The sequence below is a fragment of the Ranitomeya imitator genome, chromosome 3 (genome assembly GCF_032444005.1).
Source record: "Ranitomeya imitator isolate aRanImi1 chromosome 3, aRanImi1.pri, whole genome shotgun sequence".
Taxonomy (NCBI): Eukaryota; Metazoa; Chordata; class Amphibia; order Anura; family Dendrobatidae; genus Ranitomeya; species Ranitomeya imitator.
In genome coordinates this window covers 236,221,084-236,244,360 of record NC_091284.1, presented here as the reverse complement: position 1 = coordinate 236,244,360, position 23,277 = coordinate 236,221,084, and the positions used below count along the sequence as shown (strand labels likewise).

At 40.6% G+C, this 23,277-nt stretch overlaps 1 protein-coding gene across 1 annotated transcript in view; it reads left to right on the top strand.

Annotated features, from left to right (window-relative positions):
- Positions 1–15,009, top strand: part of CD34 (CD34 molecule) — a 178,583-nt gene extending 163,574 nt beyond the window's left edge. The window contains exons 7-8 of the mRNA XM_069756296.1: positions 8,046–8,207; positions 10,830–15,009. Of these exons, the coding sequence (XP_069612397.1) occupies positions 8,046–8,207; positions 10,830–11,012 (345 nt within the window). The 3' untranslated portion in view covers positions 11,013–15,009. The remainder of the gene's footprint in view (positions 1–8,045; positions 8,208–10,829) is intronic.
- The last annotated feature ends 8,268 nt before the right edge of the window (positions 15,010–23,277 follow it).

Genomic DNA, 23,277 nt, shown 5'->3' with positions numbered 1-23,277 from the left:
CTGGCGAGAATTTAGCCGCTTGGCAGTCTGCAAGTAAATCACATTTTGTGGTCAGTATAGACTTGGAATGGAAAATGAGCCCCCTCCAGGAGGTGTCTCCACTCCGAGAAGGCCATCTTCATAGCTAGCAACTCCCTGTCCCCGATGGAATAATTCCTCTCCGCCAGTGTGAAGGTCTTAAAGAAAAAGAAGCAAGGATGCTTCTGACCTTGAGCATCCTTCTGGAATAAGACTGCTCCGGCACTGACAGATGAGGCATCCACCACCATTATGAAAGGTTTATCTACATCAGGGCGATGTAGAATGGGAGCGCTAGCAAAGTGGGACTTAATAGAGAGGAAGGCCTTGGAGACCTCCTCCGACCACAATTTGGGATTGGCTCCCTTTTTGGTGAGGGCAACCAAGGGAGCTACCAAAGTTGAGAAGTGGGGAATGAACTGGCGATAGTAATTAATGAACCCCATAAAACGCTGCACCGCTTTGAGAGAATGGGGTTCCTGCCAGTCCATCACAGCCTGTAGCTTGGCAGGATCCATAGCCAATCCCTGGGTGGAGATGATATAGCCAAGTAAAGGCAAGGACTCCTGCTCAAACACATACTTCTCCAACTTGACATAGAGGGAGTTTGCCCATAGGAGGTCAAAGACTTTGCAATAATCTCTCCGGTGGGAGTCTATATCTGGAGAGTAGATGAGAATATCATCCAGATAGACTACAACCGAGGTGGAGAGCATATCCCGGAAGATATAATTCACAAAGTCTTGGAAAATGGCAGGAGCATTACAGAGCCTGAAGGGCATCACCAGGTATTCATAGTGCCCGTCCCTGGTGTTAAATGCCGTCTTCCATTCGTCCCCCTCACAGATGCGAATCAGGTTGTAAGCACCCCGCAGATCAAGTTTAGTAAATACCCTCGCTCCCCGCAACCTATCGAATAGCTCTGATATCAGAGGGTATTTGTTCTTAACGATGATGGCGTTAAGACCCCTGTAATCAATGCATGGACTTAATTCTCCGTGCTTCTGACTTCCTAATGAATCCTCTTGCCAGATTCTCCTGGATGTATTGGGACATCGCCTCCGTTTCCGGGAGAGACTCGACCCCAATGAGGCTCTGCACCAGGCAAGAGGTCAATAGGACAGTCATAGGGGCGGTGGGGCAGAAGCGTCTCTGCAGCCCTCTTGGAGAAAACGTCGGCATAGGGCCAATAGTGCTTGGGGAGAGAGGAAAGATCTGCGGGTACTTCAGCAGTAGCTACCTGAACGCACTCCCTCAGACATTTGCCCTCACAAGATTCACTCCATCCCAAAATTCTCCCTGAGGACCACTCTATATGAGGGGAGTGGTAACGTAACCAGGGTATCCCTAGCAGAATCTCATCTATTCCTTCGGGAATGACAAGAAGGGAAATAATCTCCTGATGGGATGGAGATATAGATAATGAAAATGGGATGGTCTGGTGTGCTATTTGTGAGGGCAGTGTCCACTCATACAGTCACCGGCTTGGCGAGCATCACCAGGGGTATTGTGTGGCATTGGGCAAAGGCAGAGGACATAAAATTCCCCTCCGTCCCAGAATCCACGCAAAGCTCGACTGTAAGAGTGGATGGGCCTATGGTAATTGTCCCCTTGAAGGACAGTTTTGAGAAAAATATCACTGTGTCTAGTGTACCTCCTCCAACAGCCACTAGACGCTGACGTTTTCCCGACCTCTGGGAACATCTGGAGGTAAGATGTCCTGACTGCCGGCAAACATGACAGACCTTGAGTGCACGAGCGGTCTGGGACTTCGATCCCGCTTATGACACCTCCATGGCCTCATGTGATTCGGATGCCTACACTGGGCTCGCTCTAACCTCCGCTCGCTAAAACGAAGGTCAATGTGAGTTGATACAGTTATTAGCTCCTCCAGTGTGGCGGGAATCTCCCTGGTGGCCAAAGCGTCCTTCACATGATCAGCCAGCCCCCTCCAAAATATAGGGATGAGGGCTTTATCTGGCCACTACAGCTCAGATGCTAAAGTCCGGAAGTGGACGGCAAAATGGCTGACCATGGATGAGCCCTGGGTCATTGCCAGCATTTGGAGCGCTGTATCATGGCTGACTCGAGGTCCTAAAAAGACCTGTTTTAGTGTGCTTAGAAACAACGGACCACTCTGCAGCACATGTTCGACATGCTCCCACAACGGAGTAGCACACTCCAACGCCCTGTCTGACAGAAGGGATATAATGAATTCCACCTTTGCCCGCTCTGTGGGAAAACGTGCTGCCAGGAGCTCTTGGTGTATTGCGCACTGGCTCACGAATCCCCTACATGACTTGCAATCAGCAGAGTATTTATCAGGCAGCGGAAGGCAGGATAAGGTCGGAACAGGGGTGGCAGTGGACAAACTTGCTGCAGCCACGCTAGGAGCCTGAACAGCAACTGCGGTAACATCCACAGCTGAGGTTGCACGCTCGAGAGCCGCCAACCTGCCTTCCAGCTGCAGGATGAACTGCTGCAGTCGCTGTTCGTCCGCCATTACTAGCCAGACCCTGGCGCTAGTATACTGTTAGGGCTGGCGGAACGCACTGAGTAAATATGGAGATAATATTGGTGCGTTCGCTTTCTAAAGGCCATTGTCATTATTGACAGTGACAACTGCAATATTACAGGGATTCGCCACTACTCAGAAAAGCACTTTTCAACCAATATGATTCCCTTTTATAAAATAATAAAACCTATACTCACGTCTGGTGCCAGTGGTGTCGGAACTGGCTCTCCTGGGGATCCTGTGATATTGTTTCATCATCAGCCACTCAGTGGCCTCTTCATGCTCCCCTCCTATGGGCAAAACACACATCCAGAGGAAGTGAGAGCATGTGTAGGGGATAGTGAAGTGGCTACTGATTGGGTGTAGGGATCTCATGACATAGTGGCATGCGACCATCGAGATTGCAGTGTCAACCCTACTGGAACGATGCTGATACTGCAGGTAAGTATAGGTATTGATATTTTATAGGGGAGGAACATAGTGATTGAGAGGGAGTTGCCTAAGTAGATGACAACCCCTTTAAATGTCCACAATCAGTGCTTGAAATGATCATGGCAGATGCAACAGCGTGGCAGTTGGCACCCCCAGTATGTTCTCCACACTTATTCCTAAGTGCTGTTTAAAGGATGTGCTGAGGTATAAGGCCCTGCGGGGTCATTAACCCCTTACCAATTTATGACTTACCGATATGCCATATTTTGCAGGTACTTCCTGCAAATGGATGTACCCAGTGGCGGACTGGGGTGCCAAGGCCCACTTTTCACCTGCATACCAATATTACACTACCCCCATTCACAAATTTACCTATATCTCTATATAATAATAAACTGGGTAGTTTAGTTAATGAATGATATGATGCTGCTTTTTTCTGTACAGAGTGAATCAAGTGAATTATGCCAAGTACTGCGGGGGCTCAGATCTGCATAGAGGCCTATCGGGGGATTGCCCTGTTACCCTGGGGGCCAGTCCGAGCCTAGATGTACTAGTACATCATGGTGATTGTACAGGCACAAGAGCTGTGCCCGTACAATTGTCGCCAGGAGCCCACACCTGAACCTCAATAGCTTTTGCAGCATTTAGAAGGCTAGCAGAAGGAGGCGGCTGCCTTCCCCATCCGATTGGCACCTGCTGATGGTTGTCTTGGCAGCCTGAGGTCAAATAATTACCTCCAGGTACACCAACTACAGTGGCCTGTTACACTCACTATTTAACCCCTACAGTGAACACGATAAAACAGGGGTGTCAAACTGCATTCCTCAAGGGCTGCAAACAGGTCATGTTTTCAGGATTTCCTTGTACTGCACAGGCGATAATTTAATCACCTACACACATCATGATTACAGCACCTTGTGCAATGCTAAGGAAATCTTGAAAACCCGCATGGTTTGCGGCCCTTGAGGAATGCAGTTTGATACCCCTGCTATAAAAAATAAAAATGTAGAAAAAACTATATTTTTTCATCATACAGCTGACAAGAAGTGGAATAAAACGTGATAAAAAGGCGTTTTTAAATAGAAATGGTATAGCTAAAAATGTCATATTGTCGGCAAAAAAGAGCCACCATACAGCTCTATCTGCAACAAAATAAAAAGGCTACAGTTGTTAGAATAAGGCCACGCAAAAACTATTTTTTTAAGACAAAATTGTTTTTCTTATGGAAAAGCAGCAAAACTTTAAAAAAAAAGACAGTATGAATGTGATAATGCTGTATTTGTACTGACCCAAAGAATAAAGCTGTCTCATCACTTTTATAACACAGTGAATGGCATAAAAAAGCAGTTCCTGACTTGCTGTTTTCTGTTAATTCTGCCTCCCAAAAAGTGGAATAGTAAGCGATCAAAAAATATTATGTGCCCAAAAATGGTACAAAAAAACCTGCAACTGATCCCACAAAAAAGAAACCCACACATGACTTGTCAGAAGAAAAATAAAAACATTAAAGTCTTCAAAATACAATAATGCAAAAAAATTTATTTTTTAGTGTGATGGTAGCAAAACTTAAAATAACTATATAAATGTGGTATCGCTGTAATCGTACTGACCTGAGGAATAAAACAGCCTTATCACTTTTACCGCAAGGTGAACAATGTAAATAATAAATAAATAAAAACTATTCTTGAACTGCTGTTGATAAGTTCATTATGTCATCCGCAATCTATTCCTGCCAAAATGGCGCTCAAAATTCAAGTAGTGCTCCTTCCCTTCCGTATGCCCAAAGAGTAGTTTTCAAACACATATGGGGTATCCTCATACTTTGGAGAAGTTGCACAATAAATTATGGCTTCCCATTTGTCTAGCTATTCTTATGTACTGTATATGAAAAAATCTGGGGTTAAAACAGGCCTGCACAACAGACGGCCGACGGGTCGCCTGCCAAAAGATGTTGTGGGGCTCACAGAAACGCCTGGGATTTTCAGGTTCCAATATTACAAAATTCTTTGAAGGACCTGTGGGTTCAAGATAGTTATCACACACCTTGTTATTTCATGAGGGGTGTAATTTCCAAAACAGTGTCAGTTGTGGTGGTTGTCTACTGTTTTGATAACTCTAGGGCTTGCCAAATCAAAATCCTTTCACAAATATTCAAATTTTGGTTCCAGTGATGTATTTATGCACTGATGGTGGTTCTGATGATGTATTCATGTAACTACCACTTTCTGACATATCAGCCCCCAAAAGTTACTTCAAATGTGAATTGTTCCCTAATAAACTAGTTATTTAACGCCTCTAAAATATATTTATAAATATATATATTTTTTTTTTTTGCAAAAAAATGATGCCAATGGAAAGTAGACATGGGGCAAATGCTATTTATTAATTACAACAGATAGTCATACCTCTAAAAGGGCATAAAAACTCAAAGCTTGGAATCAAATTTTCTAATTTTTTAGTAAATCATATAAACTTAAATTAAATATGTTGAAGCTTTCCAGAGTTATTACCTCATAAAATGACACTGATCAGAACAGAAAAATTTGGCCTGGTCAAGAAGGTGAAAACTGGTTTTGGCAGTAAGGGGTTAAATACCCTTAGTGGTGGAAAATCACTGTCTACACAAGACAAACCAGGGCTAATCAAATTATTTTATTAATACTCATTTTAATTGCACATGCATTAGATTCAATGAGCTGAATGCCTTAGGGACTTGCTGAACTAATCATGGTATGTTCCTTAAAAAGATTATCCCACAAAAAACACCTTTTTACATTAGTGGTGATAAATGTATGAGTACCAATTGTGAGTTCTCCCAAGAACAGAGTTACCATGTCCCTGGAGTGTTAGTGTTGCATGCATGACCACTGCCAAATTCACATTTCTGGGTCTATGGGAGTTGCAGTATGCATGTTTACAATTGCTCCCATAGACAGTGAATAGTGTTGTGGTCCTGCATAGGCAGTATCTCACCACTCATACAATTCAATCTTGAATATACAGTAGGTGGTCATATTCATATAGCTGTATTCATATTTGTAGTATTCAACATGTAACATACATGAATATTTTTACTTCATAACCTGAATCAATGTGTAAACTATGTGCATGGTTGTATCATTTTTATACTGAATTATAATAGAATTTCAATAGAATCTAAACAACAATTGTAGAATTAAAAGCTTGATTGTCATGCTGCTGCAGTGCAGTATAGTGCAACCTCCACCAGGGGGAGCTAGAGAGGGAAGTGAGACAGCACACACAGAGCAGCAGCACAGATGCCACCAAGTGGCGAGAGAGTAGTCAGACAAGCCAAGTCAAAAAAAAGTCAGAAACAGAAGTACCAATAGTAGCAGCAGTATACATGGTAGGAACAAGCCAGGGGGTTCAGCAACGGTCAGAAGCAGATAAGACAAAGAGAGAAGGCAGGACCGAGTCCGAATATGAGTCAAGTCAAAAACCAGAGAATCAAACCAACAAACAGGGAAACACTGGGAAAAGGGCAGACGGAGGGAGTCAACAGACACGGTATAAGTCAGGGATCACAGCAGGACAGATCAAGAGCTACCAGAGTCAGGTTCACACACCGAAGGCAGAACTATAGCTGACACCGCCAGCAGGATGCATCGGTGCCAAATAGCAAACCTGAACCCAGAATGAGGCAGAGCAAAGTTAACCCTTGACACGATCCACCCGGAAAAAAGGAAGACAGGATTAAACCCTGGAACGGATCATGACAGGATTACTAACAATTTAGATACTGTACATATAAAGGGAATGTAAGTTCTCTAAGCTAAAAACTGATGACAAGTAGATATCTTCTATCATTTTTTCAAAGCAGGATCCAGTCAATGACTGATTCTTTATAAAACTAATCATTACAGATAATATTGTCTGGTGCTGTATGAACCATATTGGTATCAGTTTGTAAGAATGAATAGGGTCCACTGAATGATCCATCCGAATATATTGTGCATAAAATATTGCAAATAGAAACCAAAATATAGGTGCGGACTGGAATTATCCTAATTTTAAATTTATTTGGATTCTATGTATTTATGCTGATGCCCAATATAAGATATAGAAAAGTGGTGCATTCTTACTTCAGCTCCTACTAGTCTATTACCCTTTTGTTGAAAAATACATCTGGCTCTCTGGGGGTTTCCATCTCGTCTGGAAAACTATCCATCAAGGTTTTCCAATGCATTATTAAAAAGAAACATCTGAGGTGAAAATCTGTTATTTCTGTAACAGATTGAGCTCAAAATGGATTTCAAAATTTCCAGCAATGCTTTTTTGACTGTGTGAGACTACCAATTTTCAATATGGCCTATCAGTTCAACTACGGTAATTCTTTTCTGCAATGAATTGTGTGTGACATTCGTGAATCACAGACCATTTTGCCATATGAAGTCCCAACCCAATCATTGAGTTTCCCAACCTGACCTCACTGCATCAAGAACCTAACTCAGGTCGGGAGATCGCATAGATGGGCCTTCTACTCCAAGAAACCTGTGTGTGAAAGCAACTTTATTTGAAATCATATTAGATTACTGGACAGTTCCAGAATTTAAATTATCAAAACAAACTATATACAAGTACTGGTGAAGAATGAGCTTTGGAGGCCTTAACTCTTGAGTGCTGGTTGAGAATATGATAAAATAATTGTATTCTTGATTGATATCAAGATACTATAAGTGATGTAATCTTTGCAAATATCCTCTTTAGAGAGGAAGAGGACTTGAACTCTAGTGTCACCTATTAGGTGTAGCAATCCTAAAAGTCAATATCTATTGAGCCTTGCCACATGACTTAGGTAAACAGCCAAACCTAACACTCCTTTTGCAGACACATGTTTCAGGATGTTTGCCCTTCATCAGTGCAAAGCTGGGGGTCGGATTTGGCTGGATGGAAGGCCTCTGCTGGGAGGGTCTACTGTATGTATTCATGATAGAAGAAATACAGAATAAAAGAGTAGCGACACTATTTAACATAATATTTTCTTTATTCAGTTTCACTCCTTCATCTGTTCATAAATATTTAACAATTTTACCTTTTTTTCCTCATTTTTCATTTGCAGTTACCCATCCAGATGAAATGGGGACAAATATCTGATCATCAGACAAGATCACAAAAAACTATGATTGCCTTAGTCACTTGCGGTGTCTTGTTGGCGGCTTTTATTCTGGCTGGATACTTTCTTTCCAATAGAGAGAGCTGGAGTCCAGGAAGACAGAGACTGGTTAGTTTATACAGCTGGCAAAATGGCACCTAATAGTAGAGATGGCATTTTGTGTATTCTTTTCCATCACCTAAAATACAGAATCTGATTAATATGTTCACAAAGTATAAAAAAGCTATTTTTACTTTTTGGAAAAACAGTTGAACTGAAGACTATCAAAGTTTGTGTTCAAAGAGAATCTCTGGATATATGACAACTGGATATATGAAACTTTACCTCTTTTACCTTAACCCTTAACCCCTATGTAATTGTTAAGGATCTCGAGTCCCAGAACTGCACTCTGAGATCAGGTTCACACAAGCGTATTGAAAATTATCCAAGTTTCATCCGCTGGCGCCATTCCAGTTCTGTTAGCACTCGCATTCCTGGGGTCTCATGTGCGGTAGAGCGGCACTCAATCGCCGCTGGTGTCACTGTCGCCACCTTCAGACATATAAGTAATCAAGAGGAAGTCAGCACCAGCTGCAGCCCTGACTTTCTTTTCATATTCAATTTGTCTGTAGGAGGGGACATTGATGCCAGTGGTGATTGGGTGCTGGGCTCACGTGTCACAACAATGGCATTGAAGCCCTGGAAACGTGAGTGCCAACACTGCTGGGATGCTCCAGCACAGGAGGTGAGTATAGGTATTACTATTTTCAAGGGGGCAAATACTTCCCCCTGTAAAGATAGTAGAGAAGGGGGGAGGGAATAATTGAGGGGGGTGAATAATTGAGAAGGAGTTGTCCTAGTAGTGGACAACCCTTCTAACGCCTCCATTTCTTGTTTCTTCATTTTTGAACAGCCATAGCTTTTTTATTTTTCTGACCACATAAATGTATGCAATTCCAACTGTTTTTTTTTTTTTTGGGGGGGAGGGTTGTTTTTATGGCGTTCACTGTTTGGCAAAAATGACCTGCCAACATGATTTTCTAGGTCAGTAGGGTTATGGAGGTATCAAACATATATATAGATTTTTTTTTACTATTTTAGTGATAAACAAAATTAGTAAATTAGTTTTGGTTTTGAGACCTGTAACATATTCATTTCTCAGTCGCTAGAGCTGTGTGAGGGCTTGTGTTTTTTGCGGGGTGAGCAGTCATTTTTTATTGACACCATTTTGAAATAGATACAGCAATTTTATCACTTCATATTTCAATTGTCGTATTGCAGTGACAAAAACAATGCCATTTTGGTGTTTTCAAATTTTCCTGTTAGCGGTGTTTACCAATATGGTTATTAATTAGTTTTAGATTTTGATAGATTAACCTTTTTTGCATGTATTGATACTAAATATGTGTAGTCTTATCTTTATTTTTAATGGGTGAAAAGTATGCTAATTCAAATGTTTATGTTTTTAAAATTTGTAATAACTTTTTTTATGTTAATCCACTCAGGAGACTTAAACATGTGATCATCTCTGATCACCTATATTATATACAGCAATACTTTGATTTTTATTATGTACAGCAATATAAAAGTGTATTTTGAAGTCCAACCACAGGCTGGGCTTCAACGGAGTGCCATGATGGCAGAGCCTGTCACAGGAGGCTGTTGAACGTGTGGAACAGCATGATCCCATGCTAGCATGTTTTATAACAGGTTAACAGCCATGGGTCGAGCTCCACCCACGGCTATTTATGGCATTTTCTGCCATTGTCTGCTCGGTATGGGGCAGGCTTAAACTTGTCACAAGATTTCACATACTACACACATTGTTAAATAGATCTTTTAGACATGATGAGGTGTACTTAAAATGAAAATCTAAGTCAGAATCGCTGTATTATCATGATATGAAAATGAGCACTGTATAAGTCCATCTTTAGATTGAGAGCCAAGGAGTTCAAGTGTATTCACTCCCACCCACTCTGCATGCCTGCTGCAGATTGTACTGAGCAGTGTGAGATCTCAGCAGCAAGGAGGAGCGATGCTGTGGAATTCTCAATCTGGCTAAGTGGGTTGAGAATAAGTTTAAACTTTCAGAAAGTATTAGTGAACCACTTTACAATGGATTTTCAAAGTAAGTTCACAAGCCTCATCAGGTTTTAGGTCTATCTAGAAATACATTATGAAATATGATGACAGAGTTGCTTTAGGCATCATGGACGGACATATCATTGGTGCAAATGAGGCAGCTGCACATGGGCCCAAGAGGTATAAGGGTTCATTTCCACTTCCAAAGCAGTGGGAATTGGGAAGCTATTGAGCAAAGGGTATATATGTTGATTTTTCACAGGGGTTCTCTTCTGTCTATGTCCACTAGTAAGTGGGTGAGTGAGGTTGTATTTACTGCAGCTTACTGTAGAACTGTTATGTATTTTATCCTAATACAGAAGACAGTAAGCAGGCTTTGGGCATTATAATGTGAGTGTTGTATAGAAATTAAATGTGCCATTAATGTGCATATAATACTGTATTCATTTTAGTCTGCAACATTTATTGTGCTCCTTTCCATTGTTTTCGGCTTAATAATGCTGGATGTAAAGCTTAGTGCATATCAAGCCATAAGTGGATCATTACACAATGCAGTTTTTCTAACAGCCATCAAGTTTTCTGCTTTTAATGCATGAAACAGCTTAAAGATTTTGATTGGCTGTGATGTCTTCCACACTAACCCTGCTTGCTGTTTGTATGTCTGTGTAGGGTGAAGACCCATACTGTACCGAAACGGACAGCCAAGGAAACACTCTGGTGTCTGTATCTTCCCATCCTCAGGACAAACCGAACAGTGGGACCCAGGAGAATGGAACAGGACAATCCGTGTCTCCTACTGCAACTAATGGCCATTCAACTAAGAAACACAATGTTTCTGATACTGAATTATAAGATGGGTACACAAATATATACAATGTTGTTTGGTCATCAAGGGAGATACAGACTATACCATTTGTTATTGATTATTATAGTCAAGGGTTGCTAAAAAAAAAAAATGTGATCTACGAACTCTATGATCTGATGAACTCTTATAAGGTTGTGTTTCCCTTATCTCTTTGATTTTCTATCACAAACACAGTTAATAATTTGATTTTCTGATGCAATCAGCTAGAAATTCAGGTGCACCAATACAGCCTACAACAGCCATTAAAAACATTTTTGTATTCTCTTTCCACTCAATCTAAAATATGTTGTCCACTGACTCTAATATCACTGGTGACCTAGCGTATGAAACTTTCATTTGAACATTAGCTGGCAAAATTTGAATAATGTATATAAAGTTCTCTGTCTGTATTTTTGTACATAATGCATGTATGCTTTCATACTATCAGTTTATAAGTTATCAATTATCAATTAAAATAGCCAAATTTTTTAATTTTACATTGATGCAATATATCCATCTTTTAATAAATGCATGGTGAAACATTAATTCATCCATACAGTGCAAGAGATGTATTAGTCATTGCTGCCAAGTACCCACATGGACAACATTTTAATAGACACAAAAGTCACGTTTTTGGGTCATATACGTTTCAACTTTTTTGATGATGTTTAATCATAATTACGGTATTTTATTAACATTCTTATTTTTAACCATATCTAAGGCATGTAAACTTAATGTGGTTGAGTGAACAAAAAAATGTCTATATGAGCCCTGCCTTAATGTTTATTTCAAAAAGACTTGTCACCTTCTCAAAAAATTGCGTTAAATACCTAGCAAAAATCCCTGAGCTCCCGTTATTCTTCTGAACTTTTACATTTTGTTTTGCATCACTTCATTACAGAGATATTCACATTTGTTTCTTTTGGAGCGCGGTATGTGAAATCTCTGCTTTACAGTCCAACTGGGCGTTTCTTCAGAATATTGTTTGGGGGCGTGTACTTACAACCCTCCCTACGAAATGCTGCCAATCACAGCTAAGCAGCATCTGAGACTGTGAAATTGCTGCTGAACTGTGAATGACAGTATCTGAAAGTACATGCCCCCAGAGAAGATTATGAAAAAACACCCTGTGGGTCTGCAAAGTAGAGATTTCACATTCTGTGCACCATACAAAACAAATGTGAATATATTAACAATGGAATGATACAGCACAAAACAGAAAAGAGTTTTAAACTCAGCTTTTTTTTTAGCAAATTACAGATTCTCTTTAAAAATGTCATAATCATAGAATCAGTTTTCCAAAGCTGGGACCAATAATCTGTTACAAGAGCAGCTGGCGAGAGACATTTTCTAAAATAATTACAGCTATAAAAATGATAACTATAACTGGAGCTGAGATGCAGTACTAGACACCGACCATGAACAGAAGTGGCACTGTTAAAAAAAAACGCCCCAAAAATTCAAGAAATGGCTACCTGTATGTATCAGTTAATTTGTCTAAAAATAAATGGAGGTGATTAAGGGTAAACCATGATAACTCTTTAATTTGCAGTTTTTGGAGGGGCTACCAAATGGTGTATAAAAAAGGATCGTAACATATAAAATGCAGTGTGTATGGGCTGGGTTAAGTTAGTACCCTATACGTCTACTCTTGAAATTTTCTGAAAGAGCTTTAGCTGCGTATATTAAATCATCTTTTTGTCAAAAAAGGGCATGTCGTACTGTTATTATTCACAGCAAATCAAGACGTTAAATCACTATAAATATCACACCTTTAGAAGACACCTACCTACGCGGACACTGGTCCATTAATGGTGTGGATTGTCCACTAATCTTGTATTCTGCAACTAGTAATAGATGTATATTGTGATTATGTCCACAATTAGTAAAAAAAAGAGCAGTGTTTTTGTTTTTAGAATCTAGGCACATATTTTGAATTGGTTTCTATGGGAAGCAGTTTTTTTAATACATTACTGTTCCTATGATCATAATAAAGTTTGAATTTTATTGCAGTTTGTGAAGATTACAAAAAAGGACTCTAGTGTGCATTGTGTTGATGGTAACTTGTAGAGAGGCTTCATCTCAAACACTTGGCAAGTTAAAGGCTATGCTGAACTTTGTGAACAATTTGTTTTCAATTATTTTTTTTAATTCAGTTTTACTTTTACAGCCCCTTGCAGTTGCAGACTATGTATCTTCATGGTGACAGAAAACAAATATATTAGTCAGCCTTCCAAATACTGTATATGTCACCACAAAGTAGGTGAATGGCAACCTACTGTATATAAGCAAAAAAGTAGGTAACAAACAGAACAAATTATGTTGGAAAGCAAGACCTCTGGATTACGCAACAGAAAATCTTTTTGCTGTTTGTTACCATAAATATGCGGTACACAGTCTATGTAGGTGCTTCAGAAGCAAACCAATAGGTCATTTTCAAGTAAGACCTACTGCAAAGTTGCTTCCTTCTTCTTTAATAGTACAGTACATGCAAACAGGATGTCCACAATGGAAATGGACATGTTGCATGTTTCAATTTTTGTGTTCCACTGTAACATCTGAAGCATTAATTGGCATGCCGCGGTCTTAAAATCATCAGCACTTGTCATTAAAAGGGGTTTCCCATGACCAAAGTACATTTTACTCAATAAATCTTGGAATAATAATAATTTCAACAATTGGATGTGTAAAAAAAAAGTTCCTGTACTGAGATAATCTTATGATCCCATGCGGTCCTTTCTGTATACTCTTTTGCGTCCCTCCAAGTCCAGGAGCTGTGGTATGATCAGACCATGTTCCTGTATGGATAGACACGGCCATTACACAGTACACAGCAGGGGCACATTTATTAGATTATCTCAGCACAGGAGCATTTTATTTACACACATACAATTATGGAACTTATTATTACTATTATTATTTAAAGATCTAATGATTGAAATGCTGATTAAAATTAACTTTGTTCGTAGGAAAGCCCTTTTATAGAAGTTGTCCACTAATTGGACAACCCCTTCCCATGCCCCACGTTTGGCCCCGTTAAAATAAAAAAATTCTTATACTCACCTAGCATGCTGGCGCTATTCCAGGGGTGTCGGCACTTGAGTTCCGGGGGCTCTCATGCAGTTGTTATGACATGTGATTCTGGTGCCCAATCAGCGCTGGGTCACTGTCCCCACCTTTGGACAAATTGAACATCAAGAGGAAGTCAAGGAGTCAACTCGAGAGCCCTTTGAATCTGAGTGCCGACACCACTGGTTTGGTGCCAATAAATCATTTTCATTTTTTTTAAATAACTTTCCTTTTCTGCCTTGTGGAATTAGTTGCCGTTTTTGGTGTCAAATTCATCAAAAAGGCAAATGCAACTCTTGAACATGGCGCTAAGTAAAAAATCACAAAAAGTCACAAAAAATTGCACTTAAAGTTTGGCATACTCAAAAATACACCAGGACTGTAGCAAAGTTGGGGTAAATTTTGTAACTTTTTAAAAAGTCGCAATTGAGGAATCAGGCTAAAACATCTGCAATTGCTAGACTCCACCCACAAAGCGTAAAGCAAAAACAGGTGGAAACATATAAAATAGACTTTATAAAAGATGTGAATTGAGTGCAAACAAAAAAAAGGCGTGAAACACAAAAAAATTGTAAAAAAAACACAGGTGCAAAAGCAATAATGAATAGGGACCTTCATCAATAGTTTTGGTAAAGGCAATTACCAGGAAGTTGCAAAGCAGTTTTATTTAAGACATGATCTACCAGAAAAAGACAAAAAAGCAGCAAAAAATTTTTTTGGGGGAAAAATGCACATAAAAAACGAATGCACATGGAATGTAATTTAGGTAATTGTTGTCGAAATGCTACAAAAACTCACCAAATACTCATTGTTGGAACTTAGCCTTAAAGTTTATTCTTAAAATTTTCCAGTTGCTTTCCTAAAGATTTGTTCTATATTTCTGAGCTTTGTGATGCTATAATTTTCTTCTTTCAATAAATGACTTTATATTTCAAAGTATGTTGTCTTTTTTTAATAACTATTGAGCAACACTTTGTGCACATAAGTAAAGTTTAATCATAATATTTACAGTACAGAAGATGTCATCAGACTTCTCAATATATTCACTTTTCGCTTACAAGCACTCAATACTGCAATTACGACTACAGAGGAGGGACTTAGTATAAACTGCTCCCTTTGTACAGAGACACATCAAAGGTTTGTGCACATGACGTCTTTTTCAGGCTGATTTTGCCGAGTATCTGCCTGAAAAAAGCCACAGAAAAAACCCATTAAATGAACATAATGCACATCAATGTCAAAATGATATTTCTGTGTAAATGTTCTGTTTTATGTCACTTTTTTAACAGCCTCGGGGTTCTGAAACCCTGAAGTGATTAAAAGAAATGACATGCTCATTCTTCATAGAAGATCCAGCAACCCTAAGCTTATATGTCATGAACTTTATGATGAGCTCTCAGAACTGATGATATGGCAGAAACACTCACTCCTGTGATAAAACAGGAAGGGAAATGTGTTACTTCAGGCAGGTAAATGTGTTACCTCAGAAAGCAGCAGCTGCAAGCCCCTGCTGTTTCATTTGTACACTCAATTAATATAACTGACTTATGCTATCTTATTTTTCTGGTCTGGGGCAGTGGTATGTGCTGACCATGAACCGGAGCAGCTCTGCATAGTCAAACACAGCCATTACACAGTACATAACAGGGGCATATTTATAAGATTATCTTGACACAGACATTTTTTTAACTATTCCAATTGTACAGCGTATTGTTATTCCAAGATCTATAACTTAAAATGTACTTTGTGGAACAATCCCATTAATGAAAAAAGCCAGCGGAAAATGCATATGGCATGGTACGGTATTTCAATGTTTTGTTAAGTCCCTTATTTCCAGTTAATGGTAATCTTGATGCTACAGCATATGAGCACAATTTAGACTATTGCATGCTGCCACTTTTGAGGCAAAACTATAGGGAAAGTCCCCTACTGTTCCAGGAATACAGTGTCTCTGTGCACAAAGTGTTGTCAATGAAGATATGATTTAGAGTTTCCAAACAAAAAACTCAGGTAGTCTGCATAGGGTTCTGTATTTAAACCCACTCAACTCTATTAGGATAAATGGAATGGCAAGTTGTGATACATAACTTCTCATCTAACATCAGCGCACAACCTCAGAATTTGTCTTTTAACTGAATTGCCACATACACATTTCAAAATCCTGTGGAAAGTCTTCAGAGATGAGTTGAGCCTATAAAGCAGCAAAAGTTGGCCCATATATTTAACAACCATGATTTTTAAATGGGATGGACAACATGCTGTTATCGATATGATGGTCAAGTCTTCACATTTTGTGAGCATTTCAAAGATGTTTACATAATTATTTATATAGATATATATAGTCCTGCTCATCGTTATTGGTACCCCTTCATTTTTATCATTGACTCTACAATATCCTCAGAAATAACGCCAACATGAAGCTGCCACCCACGTGTTTCACAGTTGGGATGGTGTTCTTAGGCTTCCAAGCGTCTCCCTTTTTCCTCCAAATGTAAAAATGGTCATTATATACAAGAAGTTCAATTTTTGCTTTGTCCGTGGGTTGATATGCACATGTCGGACCAAATCACGTTCATCTCTGGGACACAAGACCTGTCTCCTTCCTGAGCGGTATTGTCATAACCCAACTGGGGTCATTCCAGAAGACGGCACAATGCACACACAATGGGATGGTAAAGTAGAGAGGAAGGCCCTAACAATAGGGAACAAGGAATGGGACACCTCCTGAGCTCCAACCTGAGCTTGTCCCTGCACTCCTCTAAAGCCCTAAGTGGGTTCTTCCCCCTGCCGCCATCACATACCTCATCCATAACTATCACCTCACAATACCCTGGCTAGTACACTGGCCGACAAGGACACTTGCCTCACCATTGCAGATGGTACAAACAAATGGGATAGTGACAAGCACGAGACAGACAAGGTAAATACCAAAAACTTTGCTCCATACTCCGCTGCCAAGCTCCATACCACGGAGAATACGTAAACAGGACCCCAAAATCCACAGAAGAAGCAGATTAAGAGCAGACACCAGAAAGCTGCAACTCCACGGCTGGTCTACATAGAAAGCCCTATTACCAACAGTCGGCTGATGCATCAGGTGACTGTTGTGAGTTCTGTTTTTGGGCTCCCTCTGGTGGTTACTGATGGTACTGGGTGACTTGTGTTCTCTGCGGTCTTTGGTTTCCACCTGTTCCATCAGGTTATGGGAGTTTCCTATTTAACCTGGCTTTCTTGTCATTTCCTCGCCGGCTATCAATGTAATCAGTGTGTCTTTTTATCTCTGCTACCTGCTTCTGCAATCTTCAGGACAAGCTAAGTTTTGATTTTCCTGTTCCACGTTTTGCTTAATTTTTGTCTTAGTCCAGCTTGCAGATATGTGAATCCTTGCTGCTGGTTGCTCTAGTGGGCTGAAATTACTCCTCATGTTCCATGAGTTGGCACATGAGTTCAAGTAATTTCAGGATGGTTTTTTGTAGGGTTTTTCGCTGACCGCGCAGTTCACTTTTGTATCCTCTGCTATCTAGCTTTAGCGGGCCTCATTTTTGCTGATTCTGTTTTCATAACTACGTATGTGCTTTCCTCTCATTTCACCGTTATTACATGTGGGGGGCTGCTATTTCTGTGGGGTGTTTCTCTGGAGGCAAGTGAGGTCTGTGTTTCTTCTGATAGGGGAAGTTAATCCTTCGGCTGGCGCGAGATGTCTAGGAATCATCGTAGGCACGTTCCCCGGCTACTGCTAGTTGTGTGTTAGGTTCAGGATCACGGTCAGCTCAGGTTCCATCACCCTAGAGCTTGTTTTGTTTTTGTGCTTGTCCTTTTGTGATCCCCTGCCATTGGGATCATGACAGGTGACTATTTAAAGGATGGTGGGAGCGGTAAACAACAACATTAGTTGATGAGCAACACAACAGCTGCCAGCAAGGAAACAGACATTAACAGACATTAATGCTTGCTGGCCAGAAAGGAAAAAAGCTACATTTAAATAATAGCAATTACAAACCTGAATCACAGGTATGTTGGCTGGACATTCCCATCTTGTTTGTACTTGCGTATAATTATTTGTACAGATGAATGAGGCACCTTCAGGTTTCTTGCAATTGTACCCAAGGATGAGCCAGACTTGTCTAAGCCCACAATTCTCTTCCTGATATCTTGTCTGATTTCCTTAGACTTTCCCATGATGTTATACAAAGAAGCAGTGGGTTTTAGGTGTGCATTAAAATATTAAAATACATCCTCAGGTTTGTCTCTAATTAACTCAGATGTTGCCTAAAAAACAGAATCAGAAGACTCTAAACAAATGATATTATCCAGAATTGTTTAAAGGCATAGTAATCTTAGTGTATGTAAACTTTTGACTTTGCAATAAGTAATAAAAATGCCTTAAAACATTCTCTCATCACTCTGGCAAATATTAATAATTATGGTGTTAGGTGTCGAGTTCCCGCTGCTGCACAAGGGGAATCTTGAACCATGTCTGCTGCGGTGGAACCTGCTCAGTGGAGACGTCAGTCCCAGCGTCTGGCTCAAGCTGACATTGTGCGACTGGTTAGTGCTGCCTTTCCAGGCTCTGTCTTTGTAGCCAGTACTGATCAGCAGCAAGCAGGCCTTTCTGGGATTAAGTGCCGCTTTTCTCATACTGAGCATGCCCATGGGACAACCTCCCATTGGAGCTCGGGGATCACATGTTCAGGTCCTGTTGCATTTCCTACTGGACCATCTGGAAGGTCCTGGTCTGCTACTGCTATAAAAGGTTCACCTGGCTGCTCGACCATGCGCTAGTGCAAATTTGTCAACGTGTGTGTGTAGCTGAATGTCTGTCGATGGATGAAAGCTCCTTAATCATTCCCATTCCTTGTGTTGATGACTGCTCGTGAATGGTGGAAGCTACCTAGCACCCAGCAGTGCTACCTGCACACTCAGCACACGTTACAGCGTCTCTTCGCAGTGCCCGCCATTGCGGCTCCGTGCGCAATCTCTGCGCTTTCCTGACAACCGGTCAGTGCAGGGTGGGAATTCCCGCTTGGACTCTGCATCCTCAGACGCAGGCTCAAAAGCCACCGAGGGTCAGAGCGAGTCCAATCACCAGTTTAGTGGGGGTGATTCATAGGGATCCCACTAATGTCTTTCAGCTGCACCCTGTGACTGCTAACAGGGCACAGCGTATTTGTGGTGGCTCTGTGAAGCAACAGAGTTCACTTCTATTCACACTGGGTGAGCTCTAACCCATGCGTGAGCAAGCGTCCGTCCGCCATTACTCAGCAGCAGGTGTCATCTCTGCACGGTGGACCCCGGACTGCGAACGCACCTCATATTCTCTATTACTGTAATTTGGTGCGTTCCGCCAGTCCTAACATATGGTTATTCTAATTGACCTAAAATGGGAAAGGTTTATTCATATACAGTGGGGCAAAAAAGTATTTAGTCAGTCAGCAATAGTGCAAGTTCCACCACTTAAAAAGATGAGAGGCGTCTGTAATTTACATCATAGGTAGACCTCAACTATGGGAGACAAACTGAGAAAAAAAAAACCAGAAAATCACATTGTCTGTTTTTTTAACAATTTATTTGCATATTATCGTGGAAAATAAGTATTTGGTCAGAAACAAAAAATCAAGATTTCTGGCTATCACAGACCTGTAACTTCTTCTTTAAGAGTCTCCTCTTTCCTCCACTCATTACCTGTAGTAATGGCACCTGTTTAAACTTGTTATCAGTATAAAAAGACACCTGTGCACACCCTCAAACAGTCTGACTCCAAACTCCACTATGGTGAAGACCAAAGAGCTGTCAAAGGACACCAGAAACAAAATTGTAGCCCTGCACCAGGCTGGGAAGACTGAATCTGCAATAGCCAACCAGCTTGGAGTGAAGAAATCAACAGTGGGAGCAATAATTAGAAAATGGAAGACATACAAGACCACTGATAATCTCCCTCGATCTGGGGCTCCACGCAAAATCCCACCCCGTGGGGTCAGAATGATCACAAGAACGGTGAGCAAAAATCCCAGAACCACACGGGGGAACCTAGTGAATGAACTGCAGAGAGCTGGGACCAATGTAACAAGGCCTACCATAAGTAACACACTACGCCACCATGGACTCAGATCCTGCAGTGCCAGACATGTCCCACTGCTTAAGCCAGTACATGTCCGGGCCCGTCTGAAGTTTGCTAGAGAGCATTTGGATGATCCAGAGGAGTTTTGGGAGAATGTCCTATGGTCTGATGAAACCAAACTGGAACTGTTTGGTAGAAACACAACTTGTCGTGTTTGGAGGAAAAAGAATACTGAGTTGCATCCATCAAACACCATACCTACTGTAAAGCATGGTGGTGGAAACATCATGCTTTGGGGCTGTTTCTCTGCAAAGGGGCCAGGACGACTGATCCGGGTACATGAAAGAACGAATGGGGCCATGTATCGTGAGATTTTGAGTGCAAACCTCCTTCCATCAGCAAGGGCATTGAAGATGAAACGTGGCTGGGTCTTTCAACATGACAATGATCCAAAGCACACCGCCAGGGCAACGAAGGAGTGGCTTCGTAAGAAGCATTTCAAGGTCCTGGAGTGGCCTAGCCAGTCTCCAGATCTCAACCCTATAGAAAACCTTTGGAGGGAGTTGAAAGTCTGTGTTGCCAAGCGAAAAGCCAAAAACATCACTGCTCTAGAGGAGATCTGCATGGAGGAATGGGCCAACATACCAACAACAGTGTGTGGCAACCTTGTGAAGACTCACAGAAAACGTTTGACCTCTGTCATTGCCAACAAAGGATATATTACAAAGTATTGAGATGAAATTTTGTTTCTGACCAAATACTTATTTTCCACCATAATATGCAAATAAATTGTTAAAAAAACAGACAATGAGATTTTCTGGATTTTTTTTTCTCAGTTTGTCTCCCATAGTTGAGGTCTACCTATGATGTAAATTACAGACGCCTCTCATCTTTTTAAGTGGTGGAACTTGCACTATTGCTGACTGACTAAATACTTTTTTGCCCCACTGTATATGAAAAAGGCCAGGTTCAGAAGGTCATATTTCTGGGATCGTAAATGCACCACAATGTCCAGACTTATCATGGGTCTCCTGGTCCGAAGTTACAGCCATGAAGTCACATACGAGGTTACAAGTTCAGGTTGGGAGAACCTTGGTCAGTCTGGAAAATGCAGCCCATGTATGGACCGTGAAAAAACTTAGTCTGTACCTGGCCATAATGGTGGAGGTGGCAAGATGAATGAACATTCAACAGCTGGATATATTTAATTCTATCCCTAGGCCATGGCTCAGAGAATAAACAAGTCAAAGGTTTAAGGGTCACACATAATTATGAAAACTAAGACTCCGTTATGGGACAGATAACAAAGAAACCACTATTGTACAAACCTAGAGGTTAGTAAGGAACTCTTGAAACTAGAGTCATTCTACAACATGGCTGAGACTCAGTATTTCTGGAGAGTACTGTGAAATTGTTTGCACAAGCAAATAATAATAAAATATACAATGTTTTTAACCCCTTTACCCCCAAGGGTGGTTTGCACGTTAATGACGGGCCAATTTTTACAACTCTGACCACTGTCCCTTAATGAGGTAATAACTCTGGAACGCTTACACAGATGCCGGTGATTCTGACTTTGTTTTCTCGTGACATATTTTAATTCATGATAGTGGTAAAATTTCTTTGATATGACTTGCATTTATTTGTGAAAAAAAATAAAATTTGGCAAAAATGTTGAAAATTTTCAATTTTACAACTTTGAATTTTCATGCTCTTAAATCACAGAGATATGTCACCCAAAATACTTAATAAGTAACATTTCCCACATGTCTACCTTACATCAGCACAATTTTGGAACCAACATTTTTTTTCTTAGGAAGTTATAAGGGTTAAAATTTAAACAGCGATTTCTCATTTTTACAACACCATTTTTGTTTGGGAACCACATCACATTTGAAGTCACTTTGAGGGGTCTATATGATAGAAAATACCCAGACGTGATACCATTCTTAAAACTACACCCCTCAACGTGCTCATTACCACATTCAAGACGATTATTAACCCTTCTGGTGCTTCACATGAATTTTTGGAATATTTAAAAAAAAAATTAACATTTAACTTTTTTTCACAAAACAATTATTTCAGATCCAAATATTTTTATTTTTCCAAGGATAACAGGAGAAATTGGACCCCAAAAGTTATTGTGCAATTTGTCCTGAGTACGCTGATACCCCAAATGTGGGTGGTAGCACTGTTTGGGCGCATGGCAGAGCTCGGAAGGGAAGGAACGCCGTTTGACTTTTTCAACGCAAAATTGCCTGGATTTAAGATTGGACACCATGCTGCCTTTGGAGAGCCTCTGATGTGCCTAAACAGTGGAAATCCCTCACAAGTGACCCCATTTTGGAAACTAGACCCCTGAAGGAACTTATCTAGATGTGTGGTGAGAACTTCACAGAAGTTTATAACATAGAGCTGTAAATTTAAAAAATCATATTTTTTCCACAAAAATTACCTTTTCACACCAAATTTTTATTTTTCCAAGGTTACAAGACCCCTAAAGTTATTGTGCAATTTTTCCTGAGTATGCTGATACCCCATATGTGCAGGTAAACCACTGTTTGGATGCATGGCAGAGCTTGGAAGGGAAGGTGCGCCATTAGACTTTTCAATGCAAAATTGGCTGGAATTGCGATCGGACGCCATGTCGTGTTTGGAGAGCCCCCGATGTGCCTAAACAGTGGAAACCCCCCACAAAAGACCCCATTTTGGAAACTAGAACCCCCCCCAAGGAACTTATCTAGATGTGTGATCAGCACTTTGAACCCCCAAGGGCTTCACAGAAGTTTATAATGTAGAGCCGTAAAATTTAAAAATCATTTTTTTCACAAAAATGAGCTTTTCACACCCAATTTTTATTTTGCCAAGGGTAACAGGAGAAATTGGATCCTAAAATTTGTTGTCCAATTTGTCCTGAGTATGCTGATACCCCATATGTGGGAATAAACTACTGTATGGGCACACGTCGGGGCTCGGAAAGGAAGTAGTGACTTTTGAAATGCAGACTTTGATAGAATGGTCTGAGGGGGTCATGTCGCGTTTGGAGAGCCCTTGATGTGCTTAAACAGTGGAAACCCCCCACAAGTTACCCTATTTTGGAAACTAGACCCCCAAAAGAACTTATCTAGATGTGTGGTGAGAACTTT